The sequence below is a fragment of the Xiphophorus couchianus genome, chromosome 20 (genome assembly GCF_001444195.1).
Source record: "Xiphophorus couchianus chromosome 20, X_couchianus-1.0, whole genome shotgun sequence".
NCBI classification, from domain to species: Eukaryota; Metazoa; Chordata; class Actinopteri; order Cyprinodontiformes; family Poeciliidae; genus Xiphophorus; species Xiphophorus couchianus.
Window position 1 is genome coordinate 1664256 of NC_040247.1, and position 16274 is coordinate 1680529.

Here is a 16274-nt window from a genome sequence, read left to right on the forward strand (position 1 = left end):
GACCCAGGACAAAATATTGAACTGAATGGCTTAGAAACCACACAAAGTAGCTGGAAATTTTACATTTTTTATTTTTTTTAGGAAATGTTGGCTCTTCAACCCAGTTTCAGGCGATGGAAGATTATATATGGATTATTGACAGAAAAAGAAATAATGCAAAGTTCAGGGTTTTTCTGATTATTTGGATTTGCAGAAGTTAATTTGGGTTATAGACTGTCTTGAAGCTGAGCATTTTCAAATCTTGGGTGCATTTTTGAAAATTACTCTGAAGAACTTGAGGGTAAAAGGACAGGAAAAGAAGGGGAGGGTGGGATTTACTAAATTAATTAATCAGTTCAAGTATTGCATACTTCAGCAACATTGATTGGGCTTAAATATATTAAATAATTCTGTGACGATGAGCTCAGTTAATCACATTACAGCAGGGGTTTTCAAAGTCAGTCCTCAAGGGCCGGCATCCTTCATGCTTTAGCTCTCTCCCTGGTTCAACACCGGGTAGGAGCTGCCGCCTCAGCGTGTCAATGTTCTGCAGAGGCCTGCTAATGAGCCAACATTTGATCCAGACATGGTGAACCAGCGAGAGAGCCAAGCCTACATTCACACTAGCCCTGATTGGTCCACTTTAATCAAACTCCAGTTCGTTTAGAAAATCTGGTTTGTTTGGAGAAGTTTGAATTAGCAATCGAACGCTGATGTAAACCAAAAAAGCTAACTGTGGTGCGCCTAAAAACCTCGGTCTGGGTTTGGTTGAAGTGAACTCTGGTGCTGTTTGAATGCATATGTGAACGCCACACAGACTGCAGCAGGAAGCGGACTGTAGAGCAGGGGATTCTGGGTAAATACAACCAAAACAAGTGTGCCAATTTATCCAGCTAGCTAGTGCTAACTGGATAAATGGCTTGCGGTCTATAGCCAAAGACAAAAGAGAAATCCTACTACCACTTAAAGCCGCTCCACTTTGCTTACGTTGGTGAAGAAGGAAGTTGCACTCAGTTTCTTCTGAGGTGTTTTGTGTTGTTTCCTGTAGCGGTTCTTGGTGCAGCGCCCCCACAGGCGAGGAGGGGAACAGATTTTTGATCTTTTGACACACAGAAAGAGAACCACAACAGCTAGAAAATGAAACAAATATTGCAGTTTTGGTTCCCAATCGAACCAAATCTACTCAACTATCAAGTGTGAAGTCAAGTTTTTCTATATAGCATATTTAAAAGTGCTTTGCATCATAAAATAATTTGACGTTTTAACACCAACCATTAAATTTTGTCTACTGCCATTGTAAAAATAATCAAGCAAATAGACATCAAGTATGTTGATCAATGTTTCTGTTTTTATGAGTCAAAGGTAACTAAACAGGTGTTTTCAAGCCTTGATGTAAAGGAACTGAGTATTTTGGCTGTTTTGCAGTTTTCTGGATGCTGCAACACAAATCCTTTAAGCCCAGAAATGCTGTTCTGGTGAAAGAAAGGCTCAGGTCAGAGTCCTACACCGGGATTTCAGTCTGATCTTTAGTTTCCAGCTGTAATAACTGAAGCTGAGTTGACTCCAGGTCGTTCCTCTGTAGGTCCAAAGATAATAACTTCAGTTTTGTTTCTGTTCATTTGGAGAAAGTTATGGCACATGTTCACATTTATCTGCTCTAAGCATCCTTCAGAGGAAGTCACATTGTAAAGTAGAGCTGTGCATCATCTGTGTATTTCTGGTAGCTAATCTTATTTCTTGTATTAAGCTGAGCCAGTGGGAGCATATAAATACTAAATAGGAGGGTTTCTATTAATATCTACATGCTTTTAGGATGAAAACACTCTAAAACATGCAGAATATCGACACATTTCAAGCACAACATGTCCATTTATGTTTATTTTCTGTTGCTTGTACTTTCCAGCCCCACCCACTCCCATCGCTCCCCCTGAACTCCTCGCCGTTGGCGCCACCTACCTGTGGATCAAACCCAACGCCAACAGCATCATCGGAGATGGGCCGATCATCCTGAAGGAGGTGGAGTACCGCACCACTACAGGAAACTGGGCTGAGACCCACGTGGTTGATGCCCCCACCTACAAGTTATGGCATCTGGACCCAGATGTGGAGTATGAGATCAAGGTTCTGCTGTCCAGACCGGGTGAAGGGGGCACTGGGCCACCGGGGCCGCCGCTGATAACCAGGACCAAATGTGCAGGTGAGTGGACACGACTTCCACGGCTTCGCTGGTTTGTTTTCTCAGCTGTTTTGACATTTTTGGACTGGGAGTTATTGATTGAACCGACATCTGAGACGAGACGGGATGAGTGGGACAATAAAAAGAAGAAGGAAGCTTTCCCCTCAGGAATGGCAGCATGAATCACGGCTGATGATAATTGTGACGCGTCAGAGATGGAGGAGAGCTGGAGTGCTTTGGTTGGAGGAGGAGAGGGTGTTGGAGGTTAGTTGGGGGCAATCATGGCTGATAATGAGGATCCTAGTGGGGGTGTAAGGACACAACAAGTGACAGTTCATTTGATTAAGTGACAGTCCATCAGGTCTGTGACGGCCTGACGGGACCCTCGTGTGTGTGTGTGTGTGTGTGTGTGTGTGTGTTGGGGGACTTGGCGGGGAGCTGCGTAACTCAGCGGTTGGCTGCCTTCACCAATCATGGTGCTGCTTCTGCTGCTACCAGACAATTAGCTTCATTTCCATGTTTTTCTTTTAACATATTTGAAATGTTATGTGTTTATCTACAACTGTTTTGATTCTTTCTCTTTCCTTCCTGGTTTCATTCTTCTTCTTCTGTGTCATTCTCTGATTCCTCATTTTTCTCCCCATATTTCCATCCTACCGATTCTGTTTCAGATTTCATTTAGTGTTACTCTCCCCACCTCTCTTAGTCGGTTAAGTTTCACAAATTTTGAAGTACAGCAGTTTTAGTGCAAAGTTTGATGATTCAGGGCTTTGCTTTTATTTGTGCACAGTGTACTTCCTGTTACCTCTTAACAGTGGCAGCTTGCTGAGAATGTAGTGTGTTACAAAGAAGATGCTTGCTCTGTTGCTATTGATGAGTGGAACCTCTTCATTATCTCTAGTCAGTTAAGAAAACAAGCTATAGTCTCTGACAGCATTTCTGTAAATTGAATAATCTGAAGTGATCCAGTTGCAGTGAATATCTGGTCATGGTGGTTCTTAGCATAGGTTCTTTGCAGTTCTACAGCCACTAAACCAGGGGTCACCAACCTTTTTGAAACTGAGAGCTACTTCATGGGTACTGAGTCATACAAAGGGCACCAGTTTGACACGCTCTTCTGAAATAACAAATTTACTCAGTTTGCCTTTAGTTATACATTATCAATAATGATTAATGATACTCATCTATGAGAAGACACTGATCATGTTAATGGTTTCTCCCAATAATTAGCAATGAAAACAAGGTGGGAAACAGATATAAATATTCAGCACTTTATCTCTTTTAATCTCAGTAATTGTCACATTTTTAGATAATCACTTACATCACTACATTTCATAGGAAAAATGTCCAATTTTCACTAGCCACTCACAAACATTTTTTTAGCAAATCATGAACTATGTTGCACCATGTTTCAAAAAGTTATCAATTATGTAATGTTAAAGAAAAATCAACTTACATATTTTTAAATAAATCTTGTCACATTTTGAACTCATGACCAAATCTGCTGCATTTTTAACAAAATTATAACTTATATGTCATGAACACACTTTTAAATTGAACACAATTCCTCAATATTTTAATTAAACTTTGCCATGACACTGCCATGTTGCCACTAACATCTGGCATTGGTTTCTTTATTAGTGAGAAGACTGGCATTGCATGCTGTTCACCAGTGCACTGTAATCTGGTGTGTAACTTGAAACTGCAACTGTGAGTGCATCTTTCAGATGTGCATCAGTGAGGCATGTTCTGTGTTTGTTCTTAATGAAGTTCATGTCAGAAAACGCTGATTCACAGAGATAGGTTGAACCAAACAGGCTGGCAACCTTCATAGCTGCTGTGCATACACCACTGTACTTCTCTGTGTCAACAAGGGACCAAAAGTTTGGTGCAGTCTGGTAAACTTTGAGGTGTAGGTCATTTTGCAATGTTATGATTTCCATCTCCACCTGTCCAGCATCCAAGTTGAATGTTGCACTTAGTTTCTCAGCAAAGTATGTTGTGTCCACATTCATGAAAGGATTGGAAATGAATGACACACATGGCTCAAGCTGATCAAGATCACAAAACCTATTCTCAAACTCTTGCCCAAGTCTGTTTATGACTTCACAGTACTTTTCTGCAACTTTGTCAAATGTCTCAGATGCAGAAGCATTGTTTTTCAGCACCAACTGCACAGAGGGAAAGTGCAGCACTTTTTTTCTCTGTAAATCCACAGAGAAAATGTTCATCTTGGCTTTAAATGCATTTAAAGCACTTATCATATCAACAACAGTTTTACCTTTGCCTTGCAGCTCGCAGTTCAAGACGTTTAGTTTCCCAGTAATGTCCGTCAAAAATGCAAGGTCAAGGGTCCACTCTGTGTCTTCTAGCAGTGAGACGTCTTCGCCTTTGGACTGCATGAACTCTTTGATTTCACCCAAAAGTGACAAAAAACGAAATAAAACTCGTCCTCTGCTGAGCCATCGGATTTCTGTGTGTAGCAGCAGTTCACCATATTCAGCTGACATCTCCTCCAATAGCACCTTGAAAATCCTGTGCTGTTTAGCTTTGGAGCGGATGTTGTTAATGATTTTTACAACGGGAGTCATCACGTGCTCAAAGCCGATCACTTTTGCACATAACGCCTGCTGGTGAATGACACAGTGATAATGCAGAAATGTTGGGAGGTCTGGGTCACCTTTACAGTGAGCGATGAAACCTGTATGTCGGCCGATCATAGCAGGAGCCCCGTCTGTTGTCACCGCCACCAGTTTTTCCAATGCTACCTTCTTCTGCACGAAAAACTCCTTCAGCGTGTTATAAATGTCAACTCCCCTCGTAGTTGTCTTTAAGGGCAGTAGTGTCAGGAGTTCTTCTCTTGTGGAGAAATCTTCAAACACCATCCGGATGAAGACCAACAGCTGAGCTGTACTGCTGCTGTCCACGGACTCGTCCACTGGATGCTAAACCACCTGCACTTTGCCAGATCCCGGTCCAGCTGATCGCCCAGGTTCCCAGACATAGCTGACACTCGTCTAGCCATCGTAGATGCCCCCAGTTGGACGTCGGAGAGAGTACAGATTAGATCGGTTCCATTTTTGTCATCTTTAAGTACAGTGTTAGCTATTATCATCATTGCTTCTTTGACAACTGCTCCATCTGAAAATGCCTTCTTCTTCTTGATCAGAAAATGTGTAGCTCTGAACGAGGCGTCGGTTGCTTTTAGTGACTTTTTTCCCGCCCTCGTGAAAAAAGATTGTTGCTTACCCAAAGCTGCCTTTAGCTCACTGGCTTTTTCTGCACGTACTGCGCTTCCCGGTGGGTAGTTAGCATGGTAATTTTTGTGACACGTAGTGAAATGTCTCTCAATATTGTGCCGCTTTGCCGTCGCTACGGTCGCCCCACAAATGAGACACACGCAGGTTTCTTTCACAACCGTAAAAAAGAACTCCTTCTCCCATTCCTCGTTAAAGTGATAAGTTTTCTTTCTTTTTTCAGCCATATTTTTGGGGAAAGAAAATGCATTCAGCACCGTGTCCGCTAGCCTACGTTCCATTGGCACTGGTTTTGTCATGCGCACAATACTGACCATTGAATTAGAACTAGAGTAAGTCAGAGTTCACCCTAACTTTTCTAAACGTCATGTATAATGAGGATATTTTTAAGATACTGTCATTTTTAAAGCTATATAAATGCAAGTGTGATTAAAAAAAGAATAGCAACAGAATAAAAAAAATTTTAGACACAGCTCACTAGTGAGTTGTCCTATTTTTAGAACGGGCTTGCGGGCGACCAGGTGCCCGCGGGCACCGTGTTGGTGAGCCCTGCACTAAACCATTTTTTCATTTCACCAACTCAAGACGTTTGGGCTGGCTGATCAACAACCAATCACAGTGCTGTAAGCATTTTCTTAATGTTTGTTTGGTTTTTGATCTAATTCCACAAAAGAAGATAAAAAGAAACACTTCAGCATTGATAAAATGTTGGATTAGCATCAGGATAACACTCGCTCTCATGTTTGCCTTATTTATTTAATAAGCTAGGACTAATATATCCTTTTTTTGCATTGACCTTTGCGAATATCACTTTTTTTATGTTTCAAGCAAGTTCACTAAAAAACATAAAAGAATACATTTTTAAAAGTACTTTTATGGTAGAAGTGAGTTTTCAAATTGATGTTTTGAGTGTAAGTGGGTGTGTGTGTATGAAAATTACATCTTGGAAAATAAAACATCTCTTCATGACTTTTATGTTGTTTTACACACATATCAATTTTTCACAGTTTCATTCTTTCCAACTAAAGAAAGAATGAAACTTCTTTCATTCTTTAATCTTGCATTTATTTTCACTTACAAAACATTTTTAGTATCTTTTGTCTTTCCTACATAACCTTCTGTTTTTGTATATTGAAGAAAAACGAGATATTTCCCCTGAGAACCATTAAGGTGTTCTGAAAGGGCCGTTATTTTGCAACAACGTGACTCTTTAATTTTTCATCTATCATAACATGAGCAGGCGTAAATTATGCATTTGTTCATGCCACTTTTTCTTTGCTTATTTCATGTCATTTTTATTACTATGGTCCATTTATAAAAGTAGTCCAAAGTATACAAACAGACCAGTCACAATAACAAATTTTGCTGGACAATAAATTGACCCTGAAGTTATTGCGATGAACAATAACATTGTTAATTTGAAGTTTGTAAATAAAATGTCCTTCAAAAAATTGGGTAGTTTAGACCAAAAATAATTTATTGATTGATTGCTTATTGTGGCAGGCCCTCACTTATTTGACAGTTAAGAACTTATTTTAACCTCTGAATGAAGACAGTAAGATTAATTTCCACAGTATTTAACACATACTTTATTGTCCCAACCTCCTGTTTTGATATTTTGTTGCTCTCAAACTACTCAGACTTCCCTTTGCAGGTGGAAAACTTCAGTCTCAAATCACAGAGCAGGTTATGCAGTTGGTGCAGTTTGTTTTTGAGCAGATGTCTCTTTCTGAACATGAATACTCCTTACCTTCAAATTAAAGTGAGCCAGGCAAAATCTAATAAATAAAATACGACTTGAAACATTTGGATAGAGGTGTGTGGTGTGAGAGGAAAAGGAGGAAGAAACATGGAGGGGAAAGATGTGGTTGATGTGAAGTGAAACAGAACAGAGATGGTGGTCATTTCTGTTTGTGTGGAAAGTGTACTAGAGAGGAACATGTGTTTCTCTGCTTGTGGCTCGATGTTGAGCTGTCACAACCCTTCACAGGGCGTGTGTGAGGGTGTGTGTGTGTGTGTGTGTGTGTGTGTGTGTGTGTGATGGGATTGAAGCAGGCAGGTATGACAGATGTTCAAGAGCCTGCTGGCTACTGGCGTAGCTGCTGTGCGTTTGTCTCCACACCTTCTGTGTTCACCTTTCTGTTCCAGTTAACATCTACAGCCCAGCTCGGGTTTCCCATCAAGCCCAGTAATCACCTTAAATGCGACGACTTCTGCATTTCAGCTGTTTTCATTTCCTGCAACAGCTGTCCTGATTATTAAGCAGGTCTGCAGGTACTTTTCATAATCTTATTAATCTATCTGGTTCTGCTGCATGTCTTCATGCTAATAGTCACTAAAATCAGTTCATCTGACCTCAATTTAACCACATGGATTCATGTTTCCACACAAAGTCACACCAGGAGGTCGTCTGCTTTCCCAACAACCACAAGCTGCGTTTCCATTACAGATGTGCACAAAACGCTTTCGTCATTCTGCTAACATAAAAAACAACATAGTTTTACAATTCTGTTGTTGCAATTAAATAAGAAACACTTAAACTTAAACTTACATGTAAATAAGCTTTTTCACACATGATTTTTAATCAGTCATTAAAAATCATGGATGTAAATATGTACAGTATTTTCTTACATTATTACACTTTGGATCAAATCAGTCATTTCTGGTTGAGAAGTTGATGCTGCTACATCATGAATCAGCGCTGCTAAGGTGAAACTTAAGGAGTTGGTCGAGTTTTGTAATTCAAACAGCATAAAGCGCATTTTGCATCCCACTCTGGACTTTGTTTGGACCGTTTCTCTTTCCCATTCTGGGATATCTTCAGAGTTCGGTAGTAAGTAGTTACATTTACTCAATTTCATTTACTTGAGTAACTTTTTTGAAAAAAAAATTACTTTTAGGAGTATTTCTTATTATGCTGTATTTTTCACTTTTACTTGAGTAATTTTATTATGAAGTATCTCTACTTTTACTTGAGTAAAATTTCAGGATTTTTTACACACTGAATGAAAAACAAACATGTTTAACCAAAAATTCACCAAACAGAGACACACACCTGCAGTTTTTATTAAAGTTTCATAAGTTTATATTGAAAGAAACATTTTCTTTTGCCTGTTTTTTTTTGTTATATAAATTATTGTCATTTTTGTCCTTAAGATACCAAACCTTCCACTTAACTTTATAGTTTGGTCCAATGACTGATAATACGATCAGTACTTGAGGAGACTTTATACCAAATATTTTTTTTACTCTTGAGTAACTTCTTGGATGGCTACGTTTTACTTTTACTTGAGAAAAAATATGTTGAAGTAGTTCTAAAACTTTTGGATACTCTGGGTATTTCCACCATCTTTGTTTCTATTTATTCTGTATCAACTGGCTTTGCTTAAGGATTACCATTATCAGTGGGAATCATTTTTGGTGTAATTACAACTTTTGTTGTGTTTATATTGAACCCTCTTTACTCTGTTGCCTCTAAATAAATCATCTCAAGGAGATTTTACAACAGTAGTCCTAAAGGCACCATGTGTTGCCAGCCATATCCACCCAGATATTACCCATTAGAGTGAGGGATTACCAGACTCTTGGCGTGGGGAACGACATCAGTGCGGTGATATTCTTGCAGAATTGAACAAAAATTTGCTCTGGCTGTGTTTGATCCTGCAGCTGTTGTTGAAAATAGGATTCAGGTCATTTCATCAGAAAAGCGGATGCTCCAGTGAGTCTGCTGCCATCTTTAACCGCGTGTCTCTTCTACCGTGGCACATTTCGGAAAACAAGTAGGCAAGCCCAAATGAACTCTTTTTTTTTTTTCGCTCGGGGTGCTGAGAGTACACGGCCTTGATAATGATGGATTTTATCGTGCACCCGCCCTCCTCCTCAGTTTCTCTAGCTCCTAACCTCCTACTCATCACTCTTCTCTTGCCTTTCAAGGCTTTCAAACAGTTCTTCACCCTGCCTCGATTTGGATAATTTCTCTCTCTTCCTGTAAACGACACTCAGTGGACCAGTTGTTCCCTCACTCTTTTAGCATGGTGTGACCTTCATAGTTTTTTGTTCTCTGCCTTGGAGTTTAAATGAGATCCTGTCTCCTCAGTTCATCCCAGCAGATCCATACCTCTTAAATCAGTGACGACACTTTGAACCAGAGATCTCATCAGTGCACAAAATTCAAGTTATTATTTCTTTTTAAATTTAAATTTTAATTTCTTTTTGTTTTTGTCCCCTACCTTCTGCTTTATATCTCCACTCAAGTCTATCTCACCGAGTTGATTTGAATGTGAGCGGTTTTGTTTTAATAATGAATTGAATCTTGGTTTCCAGAGATTTGAGTTTGAAAAGTATTAATGTGGCTACAGGAAATGGCTTTCCGTCTTGCTTTAGAGGTTACAGGAAACACCAGTAAATTATTTACACCTTTGTACAATTTTTGGATAATAACCAAACTGAAATAAATGACTGTAATGGATAATAAAAGAGCAGAACCTAATAAGATCAATAATAAAAAGTCATAAAACTAATATACAGTCATCAAAATGATCAATGCACATCAGATATGTTGGTCAATGTTCCAGTTACTGTGGTTCAAAAGGAACTCTAAACAAAAGGGTTTTTAGACTTAAATTAAAGGAACTCGTTTTATGCTGTTTGTATTTACATTTATGCATTTTTTAAATGTATCTACTTTTCTTTTGCTACATTTTATTTTATTTTTTACCCTGAATGTTGACTGTGAGTGCGTGGTGTTCAATGCCTGTTTGAACATAGGTTTTCTATATTTCATCTTATGCAAAAACTCAAAAAAAATATTGTAAAAAAAGTTTTTAAAAAGTTGCCTTCTATTTATATCTCTTTAAATATTCCTCCACAAACTGCATCTTCATCTAACTTCCTTAGTCGCTTTCCTCCCACCTTCCTCTCCTCCTTATAAATTAAATATTTTTATGTGGAGGATGATAATGTAACAGTTGGCTAATATGTTACCGTATAAATGAGCTTTAAATCCATCTGGAGTCTGTAAATCTTTCTTTAGTATATCTTCTCTGAATTTTCCTGTCTTCGTTATTGGAAGGTGATGCTAATGTGAGCGCTGGCTAATGCCCCACTCTGTAAAGACTCAATTCACCTGAGGTTATAAACTACATCTCAGCATCTTCTTCCATCTCTCCGCGTCTGGCTCGTTTCTTATAAAGTATCTTTATGTGAAGGATGGTAATGTGAGTGTTGGCTAATGCGTTACTCCATAAAAATGGATTTTTAATTCACCTGCTGGGTATATACGGATTTGGCTGACACGACTTCTTCGTCATTCTGCCAAGCCAAGCAGGATGGAAGCACTTAAGAGAGTACATCCTTTCTACATCCAACTGTTCAGAGCTGGTTTATGTAGGGACACATTAAATAAGACTGGGCCCATAAAATATTTCCGTAAATAAGCTGGCTGTGTTGAAAATCAAATGTCACAAGCGGAGCAAATTTTTCATTTCGCACATTTGCTAACGTTGAAAATGTTTAGCACACATAGCTTACTCTAAATTAATTTTCCCAGATACATTTTGATTGTAGAAAACTTGTGGTAATTTCCGAAAGACTGTATTTTTATTTCTAATTTTGTTGTTAAACTTTTGCTAATGTCTGCTAATTTATCTTTAACGCTTTTATTTACTTTTAAAACATTTAATGCACTTAGCTACCCTAAATAAAATCTTCAGACAAATTCTAAGTTCTCATTTATTTGTCTGTTTTGTAAAACTTTCAGTCGAATAAAGTTAAGCATCTGTATTGAAGTTTTGGATATTGACGACGGTTCTAAAGATGAACTGGTTGTGCATCTAATAGAAAACCTTTTGAATAAACTGAGTTCTGCATATCGGCTCCTCTCTCTTCGTGGTAAAATGGAGTTCCTCTGCGGCAGTTTTTCTTTTTCTCAGTTCAGTGCAATTTAATGTTTATAGTATTAAACAGAAGCTGCACTGAATTGCCTTTTTGTCTGACTGAACTTGAGCTGAACTTGACTGTTTTATTTGTGAAATCCTGAGTTGGCTTCTTGTAGATTAGCTCTATATGAAGAAAATAAATTGCACAAGCTGCTGTATTCCCTCAAAGATAGATTTCTAGCAATCTAATTATCTGTAAAACTTGTTAATCCATTTTAATCATTTGTTGTGTTCAAGGTTTTTTGGCTAAAAATAAAAAATAAGGAACATGTGCTTGATTTTATGAAAGTGCTGTTATTAAAGCCTGAAATCTTACGCTGTAAATCATGTGTTTTCTGTGCTGCTGTTGAGAACTTCTTCTTGCCCTTCCTTTGAGCCTCTTCTCACCTGTTTGCAGCTCTTTGACAAAAAGCAGCAGCTGAACATCTTGAACTAGAACATCTTTTCATCACGTAAATGAGGTTAGTGTGAAGAAGTCCTTTATTTGTCAGGGGGTTTGACTCAAACATGTTAAGAGCAACCACTTTTGTGAAAAATACAAAGAGGCTGAATACGTTTCCAAACCCTGGAGTTGAGTTGAAGAGCTGTTTCCTTGCTGCTTAGTCAGAACCCTTATTTAATTTTCAGCTTCCTAGCTTCCAGCTTGTATACTGTGAACTGTTGCGAAGCATTTTATAATTTATTTCTTTTTGCTGTGTAAAGTAACCTTGACTTTACTTACTGTTTGAAACAGATTTCTTACGGTCCTTTGAGTTTCCATGTTTGCTTGGTCAAAGAAATCCTCTCATTTTAGTTCCAGTTATCACTTCAGGTTATTTTATGTTTTGTAATTTTCACAAATCAGCATTTCCCTTTTCAGACTTTAAAACCTCCACAGGTTGCCTTACGCCCAGCATGAAGTCGTCTTTTGTATTTCTGCTGAAATCTTGTCACCCTCTCAGTGATCTTTCCATGTGGCAGCTGCTAAAACCTTCTTCTTTAACAACCGAAGTCAGATTGATGGACATTTGCCACTTACCACACTGCTCATTGACCAAACACTTGACATGGGGATTGTCAAGTGTACCCATGCAGAAAACAACTTCCAAATTAACTTTTTGAAACACATTGTTCTCAAAGATCCAGAAAACTTAATGTAATCTCATAAGGAGTTTTTGAAGTAATAAGAAATTTTAGCTCATTGTGAATTGAAATAATTACACTCTTATTATGGCAGTAAATGAATTATACTTTAGGGTAATGTATTGATTTCTAGGTCAGAAACAATTTGATCTTGGGTTGGTAAAAGTTTTGTCTTACCAATTTGTTGTTAGTAATATTAAGAGCTTGTTAAATCACTAAAATATCTGGATTAATTTCCATGATAAGTGGAAGGCAGTGGTGGGCTCATTGTTGCTAATGTGCTCATATTTGAGCTATTTCTGTTTAGCACTTTTGCTAATTTTGAAACATTTAGAGCACTTAGTTTCCCCTAAAATAATTGCTGCTCGAGGGTTGTAATCTTCCAAGGGCAAATGTCATTTTTAAGCATTAGCTTGTGTGTAAATACCTTGGTGGCATAGTGCTTTAGCTTTAGCGTTAGCTTTGGTGGAACTAAAGTTATGATTAGCGCTATAGGGTTAGCGCAGCTAACTTTGTACTTGGAAGGATTCACCACTGGTGAAAGAAAAATCTCAGCTACTGGTTGAAATGAGAGTTTGGAAAAAACTTCAAAACAATGTGTGGTAAACCATGAACTGCACTTTAACTAAACCCCACAGTTCTTCAAACATCCATTATCTTATGTTTTGAACACTTTTTATTGACCTTAGTCTGCAGTTTTCAGAATGAGAATCATATTTTTTAGGTTTAGTCAATGTCTGAGAGCATTGTATATTCCTAAAGATGCCCATATTTATGTTCTTCCAGTATATTTTTTGGTCTTGAGTTATTGCAGATGTGAATCCTTGTGTCTGCACACAGACGGTGCCACATCAGGTGAATACAAAGCAATCCTGGAATGAAATTAGAAAAGCACAGCTGTGCCTCGTTCATAAATTCCTCCTAAAACAGCAGAAAATACTTCTTCCTTTGTTAGATTTAGACTCTGCAGACAGTATCATCCATCTGCCTTCTGTCACATCTGATTTCGTAGCAGCTGAGGACATTCAAATCTTCTCAATTTACTTTGTTAATGCAGTGCACAGATTGATAGTCGTTTTCTGGACCTTTTGGGTTCAGTTACTGTTAGTGCAGAATGTTTTGTTTTTCTGTTTCAAGTGCAAATACTTTAGTTGACTTGAAATAAGATAAACCTATTTTCAGCAATATGTAGGAGCTTGTTTTTAGTCCATAATTTCTTAATTTGACAATAAAGCCAGAACACAGATGTCAAAAAGCCTTTAAATGCTTTGGATCTACAACAGTTTACAAATCCAGCTTCTAGAAAGCCCCATTTTGTTAGTTTTAATAAAATCTAGCACATTTAGTTTATTATTGAGTAGGTCAAATAAAAAGCACAAGAAATTGTATTTGTAAAAACAAAAAAGTAACTAAAACAATTGTTTTTGTTTCAAGTGCAACTAAAACAAGTACCTTTTAACCATTTTTACTGGCTTGTTTTAATTATTGAAGTCTAATAAAAAGTTCTTGTTATTTCTCATAATACATGGAAATAATGTCCCGTTAAAAGTGAAATTATCTGCCATTTGAACTACTTCTTTATTAAATCAATATTAAGGAATCATTGACTTAGAACAAGCTTCTATCTCTTGCAGAAAAGTTACTTTTAAGTTATTTTTTTCTGATTTCAAGTGTACTAAGATATTTGCAATAGAAACTGGACCAAAATTATTTTGTAATTTTCTGTGCTTTTGCATTTTACAAGAGAAAAGAGCTTTCACTATGTCTTTCTTTTTGTAGTGTTGGCGTCTGGTTGAGAGTTCTGGCTGCCATCAGTTAACTAGTAGATATTTTTCCAACACTGGTCAGACACCACAGCTCTATTTATTGATTCAGTTCTTGTGCCGACGTGGCTGACATTCAGACTCTGGGGGAAAAATGAGAAAAAGTAATGATTTTTCTGTCTGAAGCTCTGCTTATTCATTCAGAAAACTTTGTAAAACGTTCACATGGTTTGGGTCCAACAGTAATTCTGAAAGCTGAATGGCTTTAATTACAAAATGTAATGACTGTCCTGCTGTCCTGTGCCAGGTTTTACCCTGCAGAGCTGCAGGTTGTCAGGCAGACAGTCGGGCTTACCAGGCCTTTGGTCTTTGGTTCTGTTTGGTACCAATTGGTATTCATACCAATTCATATATACAGATATGTGAATTGGTATGAATATTAAATATTTGTGCTGCTTGTTTTTATGTTCAAGTTCTCATCTTCTCATCATGAGATCAATCAAATCAATGAGACATGGGACAGGTGGTGAATACCAGATCTCCAGGAATCGCCATGGAAATACAGCAACAGCAGACTGATGGCACGCGCTCCACCGTTCCTCATTCTCAGCTGCTGAGATGCCCTTGAGCAGAGCATCTAACCTCTGTGTAATGGCCCCTGTTTTATATGTGTGTATGTTCTCCTGAGGCTGTTTATTAGTCCAAACTCAACCTGTGGCGACGCCTCAGTTCAGAGCTCTGAGGGCCAAATCCAGCTTCAAATGGTGGTTGAAAAGGTCGGAGAGAAACAGTTTGAAAATATGTTTTCAGATGTTTCAGCACTGCAAAAAACAAAATCTCACCATGTTATTTAGTTTTTTTTCCATTGCAAATATCTTATTACACTTGAAATAAGACACAGTAACTCACAAGTAATCTTATGAGTTACTTATAAGGTTAAAACAAGATATAGTATCTTGTTTTAATTGAATAAGTCCTTAATATTGACAGAAATGTATTAGTTTCACTGCCAGAATATTTCCTTTATAACATGGGAAAAATATAAGTGAAATAATAAACTAGAATTTTTTTGGTCAATATTAAAGAATTGTTAACTTAAAACTAAGATATTTGTTCTGGAATTTAGAGAAAAATACTTAAGATTTTGTGTTTTGCAGTGAATCCAGTGACCACACTCCAAAAACACAAAACCATTGCAGGTATGTTTGGTCCAGTTTCTAGTTAAAATATCTTAGTACAGTAGAAACAAGAAAAATAAGTTCAAGTAACTTGGATTTCCAAAATATGAGCTTGTTTTAAGTCAATAGTTCCATAATTATTTGATAACATGAATCAGAAAAGTAATAGTTTTGCTGGGAGATTATTTCACTTATAGAAACAATTTTTTCCCATAAGAACTTTTTAAAAACATCAATACTAAGTTTTATCTTATTTATAGTTTGCTAAGATATTTGCACTAGAAACTTGACCAAAATACTTGGTAAGCTTTTGTGTTTTTGCAGTGATATTATTTCCTTTTAAAATCAGCAGAATAAATTTCCCAGAAGGCCACAGAAGTACAAACACTACTCAAAGTCTACCTGGATACATCACCAACTCTAAAGCTCTTCCTAGTAACAGGCCTCTATTCTGAGATTGGTGTTACATGCGTGTCATGGTGCAGCAGAGGGGAGTAAAGACGTGTGAAGTCTGTTTGAGAGAGGAAGTGAGAACTACTTAAAAACCAGCGCCAGACACTAAAAACTCTAAAGAAACTGAGATTATTCAGCACAAAGATACATCACACATTGGTACACAAAAACAAACTAAATCCCTTAAGATGATCATATGTCTTTTTAATGCATGTAACTGTTGATCTTTACCCATGCGACTGTTTTTGTGCCCAGACGGTGCATTAACATCCATCCTCAGTTCGTTTGCTTTCGCAGCAGTTAGTGGTTGTAATCAACACTTGAGAAAACTGTGAGGATGAAGGATGAGTAACACTTGGTGTGTGTGAGAGAGAGTGGCTTTGGTGGGGTGTTGGAAAGAGTTGTTGATG

The 16274-nt window shown here is 37.7% G+C and overlaps 1 protein-coding gene across 11 annotated transcripts in view; it reads left to right on the forward strand.

Annotated features, from left to right (window-relative positions):
• Window positions 1-16274, forward strand: part of ptprt (protein tyrosine phosphatase receptor type T) — a 319822-nt gene that overhangs the window by 104149 nt on the left and 199399 nt on the right. For all 11 annotated transcript variants that reach the window (XM_028003113.1, XM_028003117.1, XM_028003114.1 and 8 more), the window contains exon 8: window positions 1883-2176. In XM_028003113.1, coding sequence (XP_027858914.1) covers window positions 1883-2176 — 294 coding nt within the window. The remainder of the gene's footprint in view (window positions 1-1882; window positions 2177-16274) is intronic.